At 39.9% G+C, this 23,497-nt stretch overlaps 1 protein-coding gene across 1 annotated transcript in view; it reads left to right on the forward strand.

Annotated features, from left to right (window-relative positions):
• Positions 1-11,131: 11,131 nt before the first annotated feature.
• Positions 11,132-23,497, forward strand: part of LOC114645847 (large neutral amino acids transporter small subunit 2-like) — a 70,915-nt gene continuing 58,549 nt past the window's right edge. Inside the window, exons 1-2 of the mRNA XM_028793717.2 lie at positions 11,132-11,885; positions 17,138-17,342. Of these exons, the coding sequence (XP_028649550.1) occupies positions 11,750-11,885; positions 17,138-17,342 (341 nt within the window). The 5' untranslated portion in view covers positions 11,132-11,749. The remainder of the gene's footprint in view (positions 11,886-17,137; positions 17,343-23,497) is intronic.

Genomic DNA, 23,497 nt, shown 5'->3' on the forward strand with positions numbered 1-23,497 from the left:
AATAAATGAGAACTTTCAAGAGATTTAATTACAAAAGTGCTCACTGTATTTACAATGCTTACTTTTAAGATGTTCACAAATGTCTTTCAAATATCTGCTTCTTGCATTTGAGGGGTCCATTAATGAAGATCAAATACAGTTAAGTGGTCGGTTAGCCTGGGGGGATCCTTGTTTTTTTATAGGAAACCTAATGTGGCATTTATAATGGATGAAATTAGAATGGTAGAATGGGTAGACGTGTCCAGAACGTTCTATAAAGTCGATGCTCCTGCTTACCTCACTGTGTTTTTTTTTTTTAAATCGACTTCATATATATTTTATTAATGTATGTTGGCTTTGTTTTACTATTGTTTAATCCAGGGGTCCTCAATCATAGTCCTGCAGGGCCGCAGTGGCTGCAGGTTTTTCTTCTAACCGGTTGCTTAACTAGACAGCAATTCTTGCCAATAATTTAATTTCATGGCTTTTTGTGCTTTAATTCTGTTATGTCAGATCATTCGATTTCTAAGGATATCATCCAAATGATTTGAAGGCTAAAATGGAGGAGTAATTCTCAGTCCTTCACTTTCTTTACAAGTACAGTTGACCCTTGATATACGACCGGCCTGACATGCGAACAACTTGATTTACAGTGATCCCTCGCTATATCGCGCTTCGCCTTTCGCAGCTTCACTCCATCGCGGATTTTATATGTAAGCATATTTAAATATATATTGCGGATTTTTTGCTGGTTCGCGGATTTCTGCGGACAGTGGGTCTTTTAATTTCTGGTACATGCTTCCTCAGTTGGTTTGCCCAGTTGATTTCATACAAGGGATGCTATTGGCAGATGGCTGAGAAGCTACCCAACTTACTTTTCTCTCTCTCTTGCGCTGACTTTCTCTGATCCTGACGTAGGGGGTGTGAGCAGGGGGGCTGTTCGCACACCTAGACGATACGGACGCTCGTCTAAAAATGCTGAAAGATTATCTTCACGTTGCTATCTTTTGTGCAGCTGCTTCCTGAAACGACATGCTGGAAGGTGCTTTGCATACTTAAAAGCTCGAAGGGCACGTATTGATTTTTGATTGAAAAACAAACTCTGTCTCTCTCTCTCTCCCTGCTCCTGACGGAGGGGGTGTGAGCTGCCACCTTCAACAGCTTTGTGCCGCGGTGCTTCGCATACTTAAAAGCAAACAGCCCTATTGATTTGTTTGCTTTTCTCTATCTATGTGACATTCTGTGCTCCTGACAAGCACTCCGTTGAAGAGGAAGATATAGTTTGCATTCTTTTAATTGTGAGATGGAACTGTCATCTCTGTCTTGTCATGGAGCACAGTTTAAACTTTTGAAAAAGAGACAAATGTTTGTTTGCAGTGTTTGAATAACGTTCCTGTCTCTCTACAACCTCCTGTGTTTCTGCGCAAATCTGTGACCCAAGCATGACAATATAAAAATAACCATATAAACATATGGTTTCTACTTCGCGGATTTTCTTATTTCGCGGGTGGCTCTGGAACGCAACCCCCGCGATGAAGGAGGGATTACTGTACAACCAAAATTTTTGTTTTGAATTACAACCAACGTCTTGCGTTACGACCCGAATGCGGTCACGTGTATCCGCTTGTGCGATTGTAAACAAACAGCCGAGAGCGTTCGTAAGCGTCAGTCGGAGCTCAAATACATGTGTTTGTGGACATAATTTGGGTCAGTGCAATGATTTATATAATTTATTTCGATAATTGCTAAGGAAGGAAGAGAAGGTAACGAAGGTAAAGAAAGCGATCACAATCGAAACGAAGAAGGAAACTGTGCAGAAATATGAGTGGCGTTCGTGTGACCGATCTCGCTAATATGGACAGCATATCGAAATCCACCATCTCGACAATTTTACAAGGAAAAGATTTGTATAAGGAGGCTCCTTCCAAACAATAACCACCTTCCATTTCATTCTCCTCCTCCTCCCTTCCTGCAGCCCAAAGATGTCAAATTAAATGGTGAGTACAGTATGAAATTGTTGTTTCTGGTAGGCTAGGCACTTTTTATAACTTTTTGGTTAGTACATTAGAAAAATTATTGGTGTTTTGGTAAATTATGCACATTATACAACCCTTTTTTATTATGTAAAGGTTAAGTAAGTGTTGCTGTGGGAGGTTCGGAACGCATTATGGGCATTTCCATTATTTCTTATGGGAAAAATAGTCTTGACTTACAACCAACTTGAGTTACAACCAGCCCTCGCGAACGAATTGAGTTCGTAAGTCAAGGGTCCACTGTATTTAATTAAACCCAATAGTGTATGATAAATACACACAGGCATAAACGGTGACAAGCTAAATGGAGAACTGCTGCTTTCTTTTGTCATTTGCTAATTTTTTTGCTAATTAGGAGCAATTAAAATCCAAGACTACAGCTGTTTAAGACTAAAATAAGCAATAAGGGTTCAAAATCTTACCAAGAGAGACCACTAAAGTGAAACAAAAGTGTTACTTGAGCAATAAGAGCTTCTTATTAAGCAATTGGGTTGGAGCAAAAACCTGCAGCCACTGTAGCCCTCCAGGACCCTGATTGAGGACCCCATGTCTAATATGTCAACTGTAACAAGAGAAACGCTGGGTTACTTTGCTACCATAAAAACTTAAAGGTTAGTTGACTGAAAAGTGCAGTGAAACAGAGGCCTGAAACAGATCAATAACTCTGTACATTCTGCACTGTACATACGCGTCATGTCAAGACAGCCAAAAGTAAACCCCAAACAGCACTCCACTCTGATCCTGGAGGAACGCAGTGGCGGCAGAGGTCTGCTTTAACCCGATGATTCCCAACATGGGGCGCACGCCCCACTGGGGGGGCGATTTGATTTTTTAGGGGGGCAATTCAAGAATTTAGGTATGTTAAACAATTTATAAAATGAAAAAACAGAAATTCACTGTTAAAAATGATAGAAAAAATAAATAAATTATTTTTATTTTTTACAAAGACATTTATATATTTATATAAACATATCAAGGATAGTGAAGAATCCTTTAATTTATGATTTTACAACTGGCTTGGGTTTTTCTACTTAGAAATCGTTTTTTACCATTAAAATAATATGAATTGTAACAATGATTATAAAATGTTGCAATATAACAAAACAATATATAAATGATTTCAAATTAGAAAAACCCAATTCTAAATATATTGAACTATGTTTTTAAATACTTTCTATTTATGTTAATATCATCAATTTAACAATTTTTAAAGAAAAAATATTTGACTTCAAAATCAAATTAAATTATTGTTGACACCATAAAGAAGAGGGACGCCTCGACAAACTGGTGAGGAAGGCAGGCTCTGTTGTAGGCACGGAGCTGGACAGTTTGACATCTGTGGCAGAGCGATGGGCACTGAGCAGGCTCCTGTCAATTATGGAGAATCCACTGCATCCACTAAATAGTGTCATCTCCAGACAGAGGAGCAGCTTCAGCGACAGACTGCTGTCAATGTCCTGCTGCACTGACAGACTGAGGAGATCGTTCCTCCCCCACACTATGCGACTCTTCAGTTCCACCCGTGCGGGTAAATGTTAACATTATACAAACTTACTGTCTGTATACCTGCATTGTTATCACTCTTTAATTTAATATTGTTTTTTATCAATATGCTGCTGCTGGAGTATTTGAATTTCCCCTTGGGATTAACAAAGTATCTATCTATCTATCTATCTATCTATCTATCTATCTATCTATCTATCTATCTATCTATCTATCTATCTATCTATCTATCTATCTATCTATCTATCTATCTATCTATCTATCTATCTATCTAAAGAATTCTTAATATTTTCAGTCATAACCATAAACAGGTCTGACCCCCCATCTAACCAAATTTTCAAAATGGCAGCAATTTGAAAAAAATACATTTTTTGTGATGTTTCTCTGCATATCTTGTGCATGTGCAAAGATTACTGAATGAAATCTTAGGGGCATGTTGGTGCAGTGCCTAAAAACACTGGGACCCTTATTTGATTCTCAAATAAGATGACAACTCTAAGGAGCTTTCATGTTCTCTGCAGGTTCGCATGGCCTTCCTCCAATGATGTATGAATCAGTATGAATCTCTGTGCAAGAGTGTGTGATGAATTATCATCCTGTCCTGAGCTGGTTCCTGCATTCTACCTATTGCTGCTAAAGCCAATGTCCCAGCATGTGATTTCCAGTTGTTGGGTATGTCAGACTTGTCGACTGATTGGTGCCCAAACTTCTCAGCATGTCACATTTAGTGATCTTGTGCAGACTTCCCAGCACAATCACCCTTTTCTGTAACAGCTCATAATGGGCTGCCTGATGGGGCTTGTACTGCACGAAGGGTTAACAGCTATGGCGAGTTGTGCTGCAGTCTTTACTGTTTTTCTTTTTCCCATTATGTTGTGGTATGTAAAACATGAGACATCAGACAGACAAGCTTCTCTTGTTTGTGAGGTCCACAACATCCCCGTTCTTTATTTTCCGTCACCGTATTTTATGCATTGTACTTTCAAGTGAGCATTCATTTCTTGTTTGCAATGGTGATGGACAGATTGACAGATGAGATTAGACAGGAGTCCCCGTGGACTATGTTTACTGATGACATTGTGATCTGTAGCGATAGTAGGGAGCAGGTTGAGGAGACCCTGGAGAGGTGGAGATATGCTCTAGAGAGGAGAGGAATGAAGATCAGTAGGAACAAGACAGAATACATGTGTGTAAATGAGAGGGAGGTCAGTAGAATGGTGAGGATGCAGGGAGTAGAGTTGGCGAAGGTGGATGAGTTTAAATACTTGGGATCCTCAGTACAGAGTAATGGGGATTGTGGAAGAGAGGTGAAAAAGAGAGTGCAGGCAGGGTGGAATGGGTGGAGAAGAGTGTCCGGAGTGATTTGTGACAGACGGGTATCAGCAAGAGTGAAAGGGAAGGTCTACAGGATGGTAGTGAGACCAGCTATGTTCTATGGGTTGGAGACAATGGCACTAACCAGAAAGCAGGAGACAGAGCTGGAGGTAGCAGAGTCAAAGATGCTAAGATTTGCATTGGGTGTGACGAGGATGGACAGGATTAGAAATGAGTACATTAGAGGGTCAGCTCAAGTTGGACGGTTGGGAGACAAAGTCAGAGTGGCGAGATTGCGTTGGTTTGGACATGTGTAGAAGAGAGATGTTGAGTATATTGGGAGAAGGATGCCAAGGATAGAGTTGCCAGGGAAGAGGAAAAGAGGAAGGCCTAAGAGGAGGTTTATGGATGTGGTGAGAGAGGACATGCAGGTGATGGGTGTAACAGAACAAGATGCAGAGAAATGAAAGATATGGAAGAAGATGATCCACTGTGGCAACTCCTAATGGGAGCAGCCAAAAGAAGAAGACTTATGACAAAACCTGTTTGACATTATCGAAGTGAATTGTGGACTAGTCTCGTTACACGATCAGCTTAATGGGATCATACTGGCCACTGCCTCTGACTTACTTTTATGTAAATTATGTCTACAACTAAAAATCATTGGAAAAGTTGCATAATGCGACATGACATTAATGTGGACTATAACTTGCCGCGGCCCTATACCAAGTAAATTGAAAGTACAGATGAAGTACATTCCAGTCATGTAAATGCCAAAAAGTGTTTGATGTCCTATTTTTATCAATTAGCCTGGGAAATAGAGCAGCACAGTGGTAGGCACCAATTCTGTGCCTGGTCACTGTCTGTGTGGAACTGCCACTTTCTCTCATTGTTCTCATTTGCTGGAGAGGTACTATGGTTTCCTCCTTACCTCCTAAAGATAGATATCTTAGGTTAACCTGGTGACTCTAAACTTGCCCACTATGGATATCTATGTATGCATGAGGGTTTGTGGCAGGTGGCATGTCTTAGGAGGGAATGGCGTCCCATCTTTAGTTAGTTCCTACTGAACATTTTGGGCTGTGATTCCAAGGGACACTGCAATAGCAAAAGTGGTGTCTGAAAATAGAAGAATGCATCTTTTCAACAGTTTTTTATAGTCATGGGCTGCTTATCTGTGTTTTTTCCTTATCTTGAAACTAAGCAGGAATGACAGAGAGATCGGTTGGAATAAAATGGGTTCTTGGAACTTGGTAGGGTGCACACTTTAAGTTGTGTGAGATCCCTGCTGTGAAGTTCTGTATGTTATCTGAGTTAAAAATGATTAAATGAAAGAAGCCAGATGGGCTTACAATTGAGAGAGAGACAACTGAGATGGAGAGGCTGATGAGACACAAGCATGTAGAAACAGTGACAAAGTAGTACAAATAATGTACAGGAGGCAAATGGAGGAGTGGAAATGAAGAGGGTGACAGGTGAGTAGTAGTGACAGGCTAGACAATAACAAGAGAATGCTATTGAAAATGAGATCAAGTGTACGTACAGAATTGTAGAAAGAGGAGAAAAAGTCTGTTCTTTCTAATTGAGCTACAGAGACAAGGAAACAGGGGTACAAAAATGACATTAGCCTGGAGTTCGCAGGAAATCTGCCTCTTATGCTTCCTTCAAATTTTAAAGGAATAGTTTATAAGGTAACACAAGCCAATAACCCCCTACTGCTTAACCCCTGGAGACCCCTGTCACTCATCTGTCTTTCCTGAATCTCCCCCTCCAACCCATATTATTGTCTTTAAAGGGCAGGAGCAATGGGGTTGTATAGCATCACCTTACATCCACACTAGGCCATCTGCCAAAGCCTAAACACAATCTATATCCTCTGCATCCTGAAACTCTAAAGTGTCAGGAGCTTTTGAAACAATACAATGAAATAAGAGATTTCTTTTCAAGATTCCAGGATTTGGTCTATTCCTCATGGTCACAAATTTCTAGTGTTCTACTTAAAGTGTTTGTTTTTGAATCACACAACACGGTGTCCGGAAAAATCTACAATCCCTCTCTCTCAGATTCTTAACAGTACAGCTCTTGAAATACTACCTGATGATGAGGCTTGGCTTACACCCTTTTCACAGATCTTTACTATATATATATATATATATATATATATATATATATATATATATATATATATATATATATATATATATATATATATATATATATATATATATATATATAGTCAGTCATTATCCAACCCGCTATATCCTAACTATATATATATGTTATATATAAATGTCTACGCGTGGAAGTGTGTCTGTCTGTCCGACTCAGAAGTGAGAGGTGGAGACGGGGTAAGGGCTCCGCCTCCAAGAAAACAGAAAACTCGCTTAGCCGCTAACATCACAAGCGGGGCCAGCACATCAGTAAAACAAAACCTCAGAAGAAAGGCAAAGTCGCTTAGCTGCTAACATCTGCAATCTCTTTTACTTTTCCACCCACCGCTAATACACAAGTGATGCGAGCACGTTGGCAAAATGAATCCTCCTAGGAGAGAGACACCCAGAATAGTTCCTTTCAATTACCTGACATCTCTACATTTCAATTTTTTTTCTGATGATTTCAATAGTTTTTAGGACCCAGGGCTTTATACAGCATGGACTTACACAGCTAGTATATATATATATATATATATATATATATATATATATATATATATATGTGTGTGTGTGTGTGTGTGTATGGGTAACGCATATGGTTGGTCTGCAAGTCGGCAAACATCTGCCACGCCCTCTCTGGTAGTTAACCACCCATACAATCAGATCATGATTCAGACTACAAATGCTATGAATGTAATTATTCCGATCTCCAGGCTGTCATCGCCACGAGGGGTGCAGTGGAGTGTGTACGCCTGATGAGCCCAAATAAAGGTGAAACATGTGTCGTGTACTTTTTGCATTGTTTGACAGTAAGCTATGTAACATTCTATCATCTGCTTTTTGCAACTGAGAGTGCGTGGCGGATGTTTGCCGACTTGCAGACCAATCACATGTGTTACTTGCTATGAATATCCATCCATCCATCCATTTTCCAACCCGCTGAGTCCGAACACAGGGTCACGGGGGTCTGCTGGAGCCAATCCCAGCCAACACAGGGCACAAACCAGGAACCAATCCAGGGCAGGGTGCCTACCCACCACAGCTATGAATATATATATATATATACTTATTTATTTATTTTTATCATAGCAACCCAACAATATACTGTGTGTACAAGGAATCTTAGTTTCTTTAAAGATGTAGTACCCCAAGGCTGGCATCATAGCTGACTCTGCATGGGCACTGAAATCGCTGTCGTTTTTAATGGCTCTTAATTACCCCTACTCCATAATATATGCTAAGGAAAGTAGGAAAAGGGAAGAGCTTGGAAGAGTTGACACATTGGCTTGTGGGGAGAAACAGTATTTTGAACTCAGCAATCAGAATGTCAGTTGCCTCTGTAACTAAACTGTTATGGAAACAGTTCTTGCTTATTCTCTCTCTTATGGGAATTAAACTTTAAATGAACACAAACACCTTATTATCATCTTGATTTTTAGTACAGTAAGTTTTGTTTTTTGTTTTTCCTTTTCTGTGAGTATGGTGGTATAGTGGCTACCACAGCTGTCTGAGCTCCTGTGGGCTAGGTAGGACTGCCTGGAATTCCCACATTTTCTCCATGGCTCCATCCATACTATTACGTTTTTGTTTTAAAAACACACACATCAGTTCCCATTTTTGCCTTTTGTCCCCACTACCACAGCATTTTCAACCCCTGAAACCAGAGACTGCTCTCCAGAGTTGTATACTTCTGAAAATGCAGCGTTAGCATTGTAATGTAGATGTGTGAACACGCAGACCCTAATCGCGCTCTGATTTGTTTGTGCTGATTACGTAGTCCTCCCCTGACTGGATTGTTCTTATTACAACATCTCATTCACTGAATAGTCACCCTTCATGGAAGAAAAACATATTCCAACACTGAGGACATAGAAGACTTGCTTACCATGGTTCTTATTGTGTTTCTTACCTGTATGCATCTAAATTGTGTTTTGTACAGTTTGAATGCTGCATACATGCTTAAAAGTCAAATAATTTACCAGTCACTACAGTTTTGAGATAAATCCTCTGCCTGGCTGTGTTTATCATTTCTTCAAGGATTTTTCTGCTGATGCATGAATGCCCAGTGTAGACAAATGTCTACATCATAAGCCTTTGTGGTCATTTCAGTGTGGACGGAGGTACTTTCACAAAAGATGTGAAAATGCTAGTGTGGACGGAGTTAATTTTTTGTTTTTTTAAATGACAATACAATAGATTGGACATAGCCTGTGTTTATTTACGGTTCTTCCCATGTGCCAAACTTGTTAATGTTACATCAATTGTTGATTAAAACTGGCCCAATGGACTGATGCTGTAAGCAGGGCTGACATCTTCTTTGCCTGCAAAACGGCTAGTGACAGGATATGACATATTATGACCCTGTAGTTGACAAAGCATATTTTGGGTAGTTTGAAATAACCTGGTGGCGCAGTGGTAGTGCTGCTGCTTTGCAGTAAGGAGATTGTGGGTTTGCTTCCCAGGTCCTCCCTTTGTGGAGAGCGCTTTGAGTAGTGAGAAAAGCACTATATAAAGAATTATTATTATTATTAAACTTTGACAAGTAGATGGTAATGGTTAAAGGTTATTTCAGTGCTGAAAGGGAAAGAAAGTTAATGGCACAAACTTTTGGCTGTATTGCCTTCATTGGCTGTGCAAGTAAGAAGGAAGAAGCAGGTAATACAGAGAGATGGATACGGTGGGAACAAAGCCAGGGTAGATGATAGGAGAAAAGGTGAGAGCAGGTGAGAAAAAAATCACCATTAGAGAAAATGAAGAAGAGATTAAAACATTAGTCAGTGATGCCTGGGTGAGAATGAGCTTGGTTTACAGTTTTTTCTTTGAAAAGTGTCTTTGAAGTCCTGTGAGAGAACACAAACAGAGAATTACAGTATGCTTTTTCAGGCCTTTTGTTTTAATGGCTCCCTGAAACAGTCTGCTGACTATCTCCCCATTTCACTTACTGTGTGTAGGTGGCTGGACACTTGCTATAAGAAATGCAGCAGATAAGAATTTTAGACTGGCAAGAGGCCCGTTATTTAATACTGAATTTACTAGAGAGACCAGATATAAGGAGATTGTTGGTGACATCTTGGCAGGTGACACAGCGGCTCCAGTTACAGCTCAAAGTGCCTGGTGATGAATGTGTCTCTCCTCTGTGAAGTCAGCTGCAGATGAGAAGTTTGTGTAGGTTAGGTGGTCGACAAAAGGAGATCAAGGGAGGGTTAGGAATAAAAGTTTGAAGTAATCTATCTAATTAATCAGTAGTTCTTTGAGGAACTGCTATAGGAGCCTAGGTTGGTGTTGAATACCCCTTTTGTAACTAATTAATTCTGTGACACAGCTCAGAAAAACGGGCTAATGAAAACATTCTATAAAGAAGCCCTATTTCAGAGTCCCATTCTAAGAGTGCTTATGATGGAGTATTTACACTGTCCGTTTTATAGTGCCTCTCACAGACGGGACTAAAATTCATTCAACATTTTTTATTTGTCACCTTTCACAATGAGCACAATTCTCTGAACGCCAATCCTCGATCATTTCAACAGTCATTTTCTGTTGTCATTTATAACCAACTTCATCCCAAGCTGCTAAGCTAAGCAAGGCATATAACAAGTATTCGAATTAAATGCGTAACTCGCAATGAAAAGGGTACATTTAATTCAAAGTGTAACAATGAAGCAACGCTTTTTACTTAGCGTCCATTATTTTATGCTGGTGTACAAGGAAAACCATTTTTCTTTTATACGGCGCCGTTTCATATTGAACATGACGCTCCTCGATTCCAGCTACACCATACAATAATTGTTACCGTTTACCTTTGAAGCACGGGGAGGGTGATGTGACTTGCTCAGGGTGACACAGTCAGAAGTGGCTTGAAGTCCACAGCCTTGGCCACCACACATCGCACTGACCCACTTTGAGACCCTGAAACCTTTAAACCAGTTCTTAGTAAGACGAGCCTTCGAGGGGTGCTCGCTAAAAACAACGCTATAAATGTATTCGTTGCCAGAGGTTTTAAAAAGGAAACCTAAAACAGGCTACAAATAACGCAAGGAGGAAGCTGGCAGTACTTTGCTTGCGCTGCTCGGTGGTCGTGCACTCAGCGATTCGGAACGATGTAAACACTACAGAGTGTGACGCCTCGGGGGGCTGGCTTCACGCGGAACTGGGCGGGGTCCGAATACTGAATATAATAAACACGGAGCCTGCACGACAAGCTGCTGCCGCTGTATTGTTCGTCCGTTTCTACGAGACAACAGGAAAGCGCTGGGTATCCATAACTGTTGATGTGAAGCAGAGTCTCCGTGAAGAAAGGGAGACAGCGTGTCGCCGGACGGACAGCACAGGCCGTGCAGACGGTCGAGGAGAGCCGTAGCTGCCAGGACGGAGTGAGCAGTCCGGGCGGTATGGCGCTTTGGATCGCAACGGCAAATCTTTCTTCCAAAGGCTATCGGCAAGCTGGACTCGTATGCTAAATACCGCAGTAACACGAAGGCGGCGGATCTCCTGGGGTTTTTAGTCCTGTTTTCCCCACTCATTCTCTCGCACACTGCTTCGCATGTATTGACTCGAGAAAATTCAAAAAAATAACGAGAACAGACACATTACTTGAGCAGTCCGGAGACAGACGACGATTACCTCTGCCGGTCAAATCAGAAGAGAATAGTCCACCCCTTGGAGAGTCGTAACTGACCACTCCAGAAAGAGTTTGACCAGTTGAGGGCGTGGACAGCTCCATCACTCGAGTGTGCCAAACAAGTGCATCTCTCATCTGTGTAGGCGACCATGGCTGACGGGCCGAGGCAACGAGGCAGCACCGCCGCACCTGCTGAAAGTGAGGGGGCTGCAAAAAGCCAAGGCGATTCAGGGGTGGCCCTGAAGAAGGAGATCGGCCTGATAAGTGGCTGTGGGATCATTGTAGGTAAGGTGGCCATGCAATCTTTGAATTAAGCTTAACCGTGCAGGGACCGTCCCCAGGGATATGAGACCTCCAGTCGTCACATAGGTGTGTGGAATCGCCGAAGACGCTGCTAGACAATTGTGGCAATGGAGCAGCATTGTATTTCAGAAACTCTCGTGGCCAGTTGGCCATTCTTGCCTTTTTTTCCCCCCAAAGGTCTGTTAAAAGTACTCTGTGTCATTCAGATCGTAATGATCAGTCAATCTTACAATGAAAGGTCTTTTTGATAAAGTAAATCTAAAAAGAGATTATTCTTAAATTTTGATTTTCCTGTTCTAACTGTCTTACAATGAAAGGTCATTTTGATACAGTAACACTAAAAAGAGATTATTCTTAAATTTTGATTTTCCTGTTATAGCTGACAGCACAATAAGAATCATATGCTTTGGACGCTGAGGTTTAACACATTCATACAAGTGTCCGTTTTTGTATAGTGCCCTTTTTAAAAGTACACACCAGTTCAGGACATTTGCATTTTAAGCCACTACACTTTACTGTATTGTGCTTTTCTTTTCTTTTTTTTTTCTTGAATTTTAGTAACCTTAAAAGTGGTTAATCAGCAGCATCAGCTACAGAATGACCTTGAATGAACTTCTATTTTGTTCAGATGCATTGACTTTTCATCGCAACTCTACTCTGCCCATAATGATTGAAATATCCTGACAAGTTCATAAGGGGGCCATACAGAACCAATGTCCTTCTTCACTGCTAAAATAATGGATTTTTAAATGGCACTTTATTGTGCTTTAATGGGTTGTGGTGTTCCTTGATGAACCATTGCTTGACTAAACACAGTTTCGTTCTGGCAAGGGTTCTTTGCATATAAAGTTGATTCTTTGTGCTCTGAAAAACTTCTTAACAAGTAGAGAAAATCTGAAATCTTTAATGTATGGTAGGGTACCTGACAGGTCTCTGAGACATTAAGAAAACCAGGATTTTGTCTTCTACTGTGCATATGCAACGAGAGTCCTTTTAAAATCATGAGCCATTGGTGGTTCAGAAATCTGTGACTATCTATGTGTTCATGTTTATTTACTGTATGGAGCTCGTTATGGATCTAAATAAATAAAGACGCATTCTGCAATGTTCATGTGAATGGGTCTTTTGGGAACCTAAAACGATTTCCCTATGGCATCGCTCTGAAGAACCAATTAGGTGCCTTTATATTTTAGAGTGTGAGATGTGGAGATTGCTGCATAATTTCACATTTGTGACTTTTGTCATAGAAGAGAAAACATAGGGTTTCCACAAATTCATAGAAGTAGTGAAAGTAGTAAGTCAGTATTCGTGTAGGTACAGAGATGAATGAAAGTGAGATGTTTCTGTCAGTCTTGGTTGGTCTAAACACACATGCTAGGTAACAGATTTCTGTGTGCTTTTGTGAAATGCATTTTGAAGCTGTGCAGCACAACTGTATAAAACTGTTCTCAGAAATAGAGCAGACATTGAATTGAACATGCCTGAGTTGTAAGTAATTTCAAGCTTGTTGGACACGTGCTGAGTTCACACAGTCCAAAATGGCAACAGCTATATTCTCTGTGCACAGCTGAACAGATAATCTTCCCAGAACTGACCGGCTGACTCTGTTACACTCTTTATGATTCACTTCATCTCCATACATTCTGTCTGTCCACACAGAGAGGCAGTGTGGTGCAGTGGTTAGGGGTTTGGACTTCAAACACTGAGGCTGTGGGTTCAAATCCTGCTACTGACACTGTGTGCCCATGAGCAAGCTGAAATGTAATCAGTTGTATCTCAAATGTTATAAGTCACTTTGTTTATCAAATAAGTAATTATAATAGTCTCAGCTTGCTTTTGAGTAAGTTGTAAAGTGAAAGGATTGAGAAGTGAGCTTTGTGTAAGAGTGTGCCCACCAGTTGACTGGCATGCCCTCCAGTATTGGTTGGTACCCCACTGACATCCGCTACAGCAGTGGTTCCCAAACTCTGTCCTGGGTACCCCCTGTGGCTGCGAGTTTTTGTTCCCGCCAGCTTCTGTGTTTAAGTGGACTCCTTGCCTAATTAGCTGAACTGTTATTTTCCAGTTTCTGTATCTTAGGGTCAATTTAGAAATGATAAAACTAAACTTCATCCATCCATTATCCAACCCGCTATATCCTAACTACAGGGTCACAGGGGTCTGCTGGAACCAATCCAATACTAAATTTGGTCTTTTTTTAAATTTTTTTTATTAAAATGTACTAATGTAGTTTCTAATAACATTTTCATCAAGATTTTCCTTCTGCTTTTCCGGTTGTTGTAGTTGTTTAATCCATTATTCGCTAACTGCTGGGTCTGATCCTGAATTAGTTGCTGTCTTTCATCATTCAGGGTTGTCTGCTCTGCTTGTTTTTAATTGTCATTATTTTGATACAAGGAAGGGGCAAACTACACAGAAAAAGGACAAAATAAAAGGAAATCAACAAAAGAGACTTATGCATTTAAAGCTATAGCAAATATACATTACTTATAAAAATCACACTGCTGCACTTTTCTGAATGCTGAATAGGAGAAGAGAGAAAAAAAGGGCAGCTGATGAAATGAGATCCATGACCATCACTGATGGCGAGGACGATTAGGACAAAGACCTGCAGCCACCAGTTGTCCCTGAACCCAGTTTGGTGACTGCCGTAGTACAGGATTGTGGTGGGTACTGATACTGGAGGGCATCTCAGTCCACACGATTGATCGATCGATCTTACACCGATCCCAAAGCTCACAATTCCATCCATTCACTTTATAACTTGTCTGATTCAGGATTGGGGATGCCAGTGCCCGTCCTGGTAGCATTGCCCACAAGGCAGTCTAAACCATGGATGGAGAACACACCCCAACTCTTTAATACCGGGCACATGTAGATTTGCCAATTAAGCAAACATGTGGTCATTTGAACTGAGAGATACATAAAGAGAATTTATAAAGAGTGACCAGGAAATGAATCCTGCTGAGAGACAACAGCGCTAACTGTGCCACCCTGCTTATGATCAGATAGGAAAAAGACAGCTTGCTACTTCTACAACAATGACCTTACTAATGTAAAACTTGTGTTAGTGACTACAATAGTAAAGTGACAAAGCTCAAGGTGCAGTTTACTGATTGTGGTTTGCTTACTGAGAGAGAATCTTTGCTGCGCAAGCATACTAGTAGTTCACATGACCCAGATCAGCAAAAAAACCTCCTTGCTTCCTTTCAGACATTGGACAGGAAGTGCGTGTTACGTGCCACTGACAAGCACACTAGGCTTTCACAAGATGTGTGTGGCACATGCAGGGTGCATCACCAGAACCAAATTGAAACATTTTGTTGGCACCCTTTTTTTCCCCCCCAATTACACAGTAATATTGTTATGTCTGCATACAGTATATCACGTTTTAATTCTGTCCAGTAGTTATTGAGGCAGTATAATGGATGCTTTCACACAGAACTAGAAGTAAAGTATGCTCACCATTTCAATAGGAAAGAACCAAAGTATAAATAATTCTGAGTCTTTTCAGTTTGAGCAAAAGAAGATTAAGAGGAGAACTGATTGAAGGGTTCAAAATTGTGAACGGAATTAACGATCGAGACTCTTATTTTAAAAGGAGTTCATCGATAAACGGGGGCACAGTTTTGGTCTCCAGACTACAAAAAGGACATAGCAGCACTGGAAAATGTCCAGAGAAGAGCAACTAGGCCGACTCCAGGGCTACAGGGGATGAATGATGAGGAAAGATGAAAAGAGCTGAGCCTTTACAGTTTAAGCAAAAGAAGATCCATCCATTCATCCATCCCGCTGAATCCGAACACAGGGACACAGGGGTCTGCTGGAGCCAATCCCAGCCAACACAGGGCACAAGGCAGGAACCAATCCTGGGCAGGGTGCCAACCCACCACAGGACACACACAAACACACCAAGCACACACTAGGGCCAATTTAGAATCGCCAATCCACCTAACCTGCATGTCTTTGGACTGTGGGAGGAAACCCACGCAGACAAGGGGAGAACATGCAAACTCCACGCAGGGAGGACCCGGGACGCGAACCCAGGTCTCCCAACTGCGAGGCAGCAGCGCTACCCACTGCCCCACCGTGCCGCCCCAAAAGAAGATTAAGAAGTGAATTGTTTAAAATCATGAAGGGAATTAGTACAGTGGATCGAGACTGTTACTTTAAAATAAATTTTATCAAGAACACGGGGACACAGTTGGAAACTTGTTAAGGGTAAATTTCACACAAAAATTAGGGAGTTTTTCTTTACATAGAGAACCATGGGCACCTGAAGTAAGTTATAACATTGTGTGGTAGACAGTAGGACTTTTGGGACTTTCAAAATTGGACTTGATGTGAAGTGTATAGAACTGGTAAGTTTAGTGGGGCCGAATGGCCCGTTCTTGTCTCGATTTTTCTAAGAGAAACTTTTAAAGAACAATTCATACCAGAATTGATTTATGTGTGGGTGTTTATAGCATCCTGTTTTAGCAATAATAAAATTGAATGTATAAACTATTTAATATTTGCTATTGTCAAAGCCTCAACATGTTCATGGAGATATGCAGTTAGCAAACATGCAGGACGATACAAGTAGAAAGGCTCGATCCCGCTGTGCCAGCACACACACGCAAACGGGAGCAGTGTGCACAGTCAGAGTAAATACATCTGCACTCGAAGCTTGTGTTTAATTTAAACGTTCATTTGTGTTCTCAGGAGTCAGTAATATATTGAAGTAAATGTTTAATTTTCCATGAAATCTACAAAGTGTCTTTTATCCAGTAATGATTGGGGTAATTATTCTCAGTTTTGTAAATATGCTATTTTTAGAACAAATGAGATAGAACATTGACTATTCTCAATTGGAGAATAGTACTAAGGTGTTGTGCCGTGTTAGGCTTTATGAATGTAGCGAAAAGCCAAGCAAAATGACACCTTTTATTGGCTAACTAAAAAGATTACAATATGCAAGCTTTCGAGGCAACTCAGGGCCCTTCTTCAGGCAAGATGGTGTAAGGGGCCTGATTTGCCTCGAAAGCTTGCATATTGTAATCTTTTTCGTTAGCCAATAAAAGGTGTCATTTTGCTTGGCTTTTCGCTACAATCGGAGAATAAAAAAAGTAAAATAAGCTTGAATTTGTGTTGGCTTCAAGAATTGAGAATTTTTTTTTTTTTTTTTAAACATTAAATATTTGTTTTGCATGTGAGGATAGCACTTTATTTCTGTTTGTTTTTATTCCATTCAGGTAACATCATTGGCTCTGGAATATTTGTCTCTCCAAAGGGTGTAATGGAAAATGCCGGCTCAGTGGGCCTGGCTCTGATTGTATGGATTGTGACGGGCGTGATCACTGCTGTTGGTGCGCTCTGCTATGCTGAACTTGGGGTCACCATTCCAAAATCTGGAGGCGACTACTCCTATGTAAAGGATATCTTCGGAGGTTTAGCTGGGTAAGTCTGGCCATTTTCAGCTATTCATCCACCTGTTTACTAACACATTTATAGACAGATAAACAGAACTTTATATAGTTCTTATTTATTTAGCAGACATTTATATCCAATGCGACTTCTAAAACTAGTTAAATACATACAAGAATGAAGGTGCAAGCATCGAAAGCAACACAAAACATAATAAAAAAGTGAGCACAAGGGAATAAGAACAACTTCATAATTACCTAAAACTAGAATACCACAAACATCATGATCCAAAACTCTTTGTCATTTCAACAGCAGCTGCTTTGTAGGATAAAAACTAAACAGTTTTAAAATATTTAATGAAAACACTTGTTTTCAAAAGATGCCTAAACACAAGTAAATTGAGTGCCGTTCAAATAGATAAAGAGAGATCATTCCACAGCTTTGGAGCAAGAATGGAGAAGCATTGTTCAGTTGTGGCAAGAGGAGGGACGGTCCGCAGACAGGCAGAGGCAGATCAGAAACTTCTTGGGGGTCATAAGGAGAGACCAAGGATTGGAGACATTGAGGAACAGAACCAGCGTTTCAGGGATCTAGTGCTTACTAACTATGGGTGGACTGGCATGCCACCATGTAAAGTACCCTCCATCCCCTCCAGGTGGCACTGTCTTGGAGCACATTTAGCCACAGGCTCATTCTACCACGGTGTGCCAAGAAGAGCCTCTGCCCACTGCTATCAGGCATTTCAGTGCTTCCTCCCAATGTACTCTTTCAGTTAATTTTAAAATATATGCACAGTATACATTTATTTATTTAGACTTATTGATTTTATGAATTGATTGACTGTATTATCTGTCCTTTGAGGCTGTATCCTTGTTTTTAATGCCTCTGATGCTGTATGCATCTGAATTTCCCCTTGGGATTGATAAACTTTATCTTATCTATCTAATCACAAGACACACTGCCTGGCTATGTTTAGAGGTTGTTTTATTTCAACATGTAAAAGTTTTTGAGGAAAATTAACATCTGTGAAGATTTTATCACCATCTTTATCCCTTTATTTTTTCCAAGGCTTTTAAAAAAACACAGTTCTAAAATTTGTTATCCACATTTTGCGCTAGCATCATAATTTTGTGGTCGTAAGATCTGCATTAAAACCATACATGCCTCTGCTTACTGTAAGTCTCCTTGTTATCATATTCACAAAGACTAGAACTTTCCTAGAAGAAATGTACAAGAGAGTGTGTGCAAACGCATAACCCATATAAACCTGACGGAGCAAAGAAAATTATGGGTGACACCAGCCATCCAAACAATGGCCACCACTGCCTGAAGCGCGGTTCAGAGAGACGGAGAAGGGGCTTTTGTCCGCTTTCCATCCACATCTAGAATAAGGAAAGTATTTAGAAATACACAATGCCCTATTGTTAACTCTCTTACTTTAAGTCATTTAAGTTATCTGTTTACTTATTATTTATCACATATATAGAATTTTAATAATGATTTTTGACATTTATAAAAAATGTATTAATATTATTGTCCTTTTAAATTATTCTTAAATGCATAGTCATTGTAGTTGAGCAACTTAGCATTTCACTACATATCGTACTGTATGTATAATTTGTATATGATGAATAAAGTTGGATTTGGTAATCAGGATTTTGAATGACAAAATCTTTACTTTCTGCCCTATTTTATGCCAACCTAAAGCAGATTTTCTGCAATCACATATTTCTTTCAGTTGTTCTATCAAAATAGAATCTCATTAAATCCACTCCACACTCTTTTGTAAAGATTGCAGAGTATTTGTATGCCCTTAATTTTTTGGTAGATTTTGCCATCTTTGCCATAAAATCGTTGCACTTTTAGGCTTAGATTTTTGGTGCATTTGTAATTGCTAATGGAAAAAAGTGTCAGTTAAGATGACAAAACATAAGCAAAAACGTGTTTTTTATTTTTTTCGGTGGCTAAGACTTAAAATCACAATTCATTTCACCTGCCTGTACTATAATTATAAAAAGTAAAATATGTTACTGTAGGTCTGCACTTGTGCACCTTGGGATGCTTTGCTTTTATTATTTTTGTTCGTTCCTCAAAAATGCAGACTGAATAATTATTCAAACTGTGCTAAAGGTGAGCATGTGCCAGTAACTGCCACACTGTTTAAAGTGTGTCTATAGATCTGGCAGGTAGCTGTTTTTGAATGTTCCTGAGACTTTGCTGACTACATAGATGTTACGAGGTCAGCACTGATTAGCTGGACTTTTGTCTCTTTAATTAATTGGTCAGCAGATTCTTCCTCTAATAACTTAATAACAAATCGGTGTTGTCTAAGGCATGTTGGCAATCAATGCATTTCTAGGGTTAATTGGCACCTTGGGTCAGAGAGGAACAGACATACAGGAGGATTTGTGCATTGCATGGTACAGCCTTAAAAATAAAGGCGCCAGAGTGGTTCTTCGGAGCGATGCCATAGGGTTCCCAAAAGACTCATCCACATGAATGTTCCAGATAGAATCTTTATTTATTTAGATCTGTAACAGGCTCCATGTAGTTAAAAAATAAACAAGTAAATAGAGGGTAACAGATTTGAGAAATACCAATGGCTTATGATTTTAAAAAGACTCTTGCTGCATACATACAATAATACAGGCTAAGTCCAGGTTTTCTTAATCTGTTAATGTTCTGCTAGGTAGCCTACCATATGTTAAAGAGTTCATATGCAAAGAACCCTTCACAGAATGAAATGGTGCTTTATCAAGTAATAGTTCTACGAGGAACCACACACACGGGTAAAGAACCATAAAATGCTATTAAAGAACCCGTATATTTTTAAGAGTGTAGATACGATTGAGCATCTCTAGTTAGTTTAGCCATCATGCTTTATGTGTGCGATCTAAGTTTCTGATAGTCAAACATCTTATTAAAGTTTAATAGAATACTGAAAATCTGCATCTGATCAGCATTGTAATGCTTCAACATTTTTCTTTTTGCTTGTTCAAATTGTTGACGCCAGTTAAGATGGACACACTTGTGTAGTTTGCCACATCTCTGTCTTCTTCTTAATAAATGTTAGCCACCAGAAAGGTGTTGTTTTTCGTTAAACTTAACTGCAGCTGCAGCTTCGTGGTTTTTTATTGAAAGAAGCAGAGCTTGATTGACACAGATGACCCAAACTATGACAAGCTGTGCGTTCTGATAGTTTTTTTATTTTTAATTTTTTTATTACTGTTGAACCCGGCTGTTCGTTAACTGTTACAGGTTTGCAATGAGGAAACAAACCAAGAGAAGATGAAGAGTGACAGACCAGAATGGGTGTGAAAAGAAAGAACCTTATTTCTCCATTTTTTTTTCCTTTAGGATACCTTAAATTTAAAACATAAATATGCTTATTTCTGTATGATTAAAATAATGAGACTGATCTCAGTATTTGCAATACCCCAGTTGTTGTAGTATTAACTGTATTACAGGGCACTTAGTTAAAAGGCGACTTTAAGTTATAGGATAATTCTTTACTAATGCTTGATAATATAGCATATTTCATAGTGGACACTATCGCCGTTTTACAACACACAGTCATAATATATGCTATTTCATGCTGCTTTGTATAACAAAAAAGTAAAATGGAAAGACAGGGAGTAGGAGTGAGAAATTTCGCAGCATAGTATAAGGTGTTAAAACAAATGAAAGGCCTTCATATGATAGTAACATACTGTATACTATAATTCAGTGCAGTTAATTTAATTGTAGAACTGTTCATTGTTGGGTTTTCATGGTACTTTACATGTAAAACATCACATACAGGAATAAAATATTTGTAGAAAATATAAATGCCTGGTAATCCATGGAGTTTGTGCCGGCTGTCATTTCTGTAGACAGACAGACTCCTTATACGTGTAAGAATGCTCCAGTTGGAGTACAGGCAGGCCAAGTGACTCACTCAGGGTCCCACAGTGTCAGTAGCAGGATTTGAACCCACAACCTCAGGGTTTGAAGTCCAAAGCCTTAAACACTACAGCACACCGCCTTAAATAACCATACACTGGTCATGTCGTGTTCCACTGCTTTTAGTGGACTCCTCACTTTTAACTGACAGTGTTCAGGAGCCATTAAAAAGGCTAACAGAAAGTTAGTTATACAGCACCATGTGTGGAGTACAAGTCCATGGAGGTTATTCTCAAGGATTATATCACATTGGTGAGGCTTTATCTGGAGTCCTGTGTGCAGTTTTGGTCTCCAGGATACAAAAAGGACATAGCAGCGCTAGAAAAGGTCCAGAGAAGAGCGACTAGGCTGATTCAAGGGCTACAGGGGTTGAATTATGAGGAAAGATTAAAAGAGCTGAGCCTTTACAGTTTAAGCAAAAGAAGATTAAGAGGTGAATTGTTTAAAATTATGAAGGGAATTGGTACAGTGGATCGAGACTGTGACTTTAAAATGAGTTCATCAAGAACACGGGGACACAGTTGGAAACTTATTAAGTTTGAATTTACAAGTCTGAAAGTTGTTAATTTTGGACAAACATTAGGAGGTTTTTCTTTACATCGAGAACTATTGACACATGGAATAAGCTACCAAGTAGTGTGGTAGACAATAGGACTTTAGGGACTTTCAAAACTCGACTTGATGTTATTTTAGAAGAATTAAGTGGATAGGACTGGTGAGCTTTGTAGGGCTGAATGGCCTGTTTTCGTCTGGAGTCGTCTAATGTTCTAATGTCGGGGCAAACCTGTAGACCCACCTGGAAGAGTCCTATGTTACAACATAAAATGAAGATGGCCATGTGAGAAAAGGCAAGGCTCCTCAAATTAACACCTTTGTTGGCAAGAGCCTCCCCAGACCTGTCAGTGAAGTGGTGTCCTCTTCAAACATTCTGTGTTTGAATTTTATTTATTGAGTTTAAAATTGTCTGTAATGACTCGTTTGAAATGGGTTTATTCAGTTTAATCTTTGTCCATAATTTGAACCACCAGTTAAAATGAGGCGCAAAACTTTAAAGTCACAGTGCAATTCAGTAACACCAATTGTATGAATAAGTAAAACACATACACAAACCCACACATTCTGCTTTGTAGTGATTCAGCCATCTTGCCCTACACCCAGTGCTACTAGAGAACGTTACAGCTGCCCACATTGTATGCACTGATTTTCACACGTTATGAAGAGTGACGATGTGTCGCATGTTGATCAGCACATTATGCTGTAGTTTGTATTTGTGATAATACCCTTAAAAACCCAGTTTGCATTTGTAAAATGTCATTTCTTGGCTTGACATTTTTCTATGTAGAGCAAGCTACACTATTGTGCAAATAGAGATGTAGGCTCTTTCTGATCATCATCTCTTGCCAAGATCTCGTCTCATGATTGCCAACTCCAAAGAGTTGCCAAGCAGCCCACATGGCAATCTCATAATATTGCAGGAGTACAAGATTACTTATAGGCAGTGGTTTTTCTGTGCATGTCTTTGTAGAATTTCAAATGCAAAAACATTTGCAAGCCAACAATCAATCCATTTTCCTAATCCGCCTTTCCAGGGCCGGGCTGCAGGACAGCCGGAGCCTATCCCAGCAGTCATCAGATTAGGCAGAAACAGTACCTGAACAGGCACCGGTTCATCGCAGAACTAACACACACACACTAACGACGGCCAATTTAACATCATCATTTCACTTAACCTGCATGTCTCTGGACTGTGGGAGCCCCTGGAGGAAATCCAAACCTGAAGAGAACATGTGAGCTTCATGCTGGGAACACCCAGGGGCGCGTAACCCAGTATTCTGGTTCTGAAGGCAGCAGGTCCACCACTGCACCACCGTGCTGCATGCATTTGTATCCACTTGGTGAAATTTGCACATTTTCTTGTTTTATTCCTGTTGTGCCTGTCACAACTGATATCCTTTGTCCGAGCTTTCTACCTAACCTGGCTTGAGGGACATCATGAAGGTAGTACTCTAATTTGTTTTAAATGTTTAATTTAAAAATTCAACTTTAAATATACAACACAAATTTGAAATGGGGCTGACAATAATTTTTTATATTAAAAATGTATCATAAATGTTCTAGGTGCTACATATACTGCACATTGGTGTTGTATGTGCTTTTTTATATTTATCAGTAATATTTTTACTCCTGTACTTGTGATGTGCTTGTTGACGCATGTGGTGTTGCCTAAAATAAACAAGTGAAGGAGA

The sequence above is a fragment of the Erpetoichthys calabaricus genome, chromosome 2 (genome assembly GCF_900747795.2).
Source record: "Erpetoichthys calabaricus chromosome 2, fErpCal1.3, whole genome shotgun sequence".
Lineage (NCBI taxonomy): Eukaryota > Metazoa > Chordata > Cladistia > Polypteriformes > Polypteridae > Erpetoichthys > Erpetoichthys calabaricus.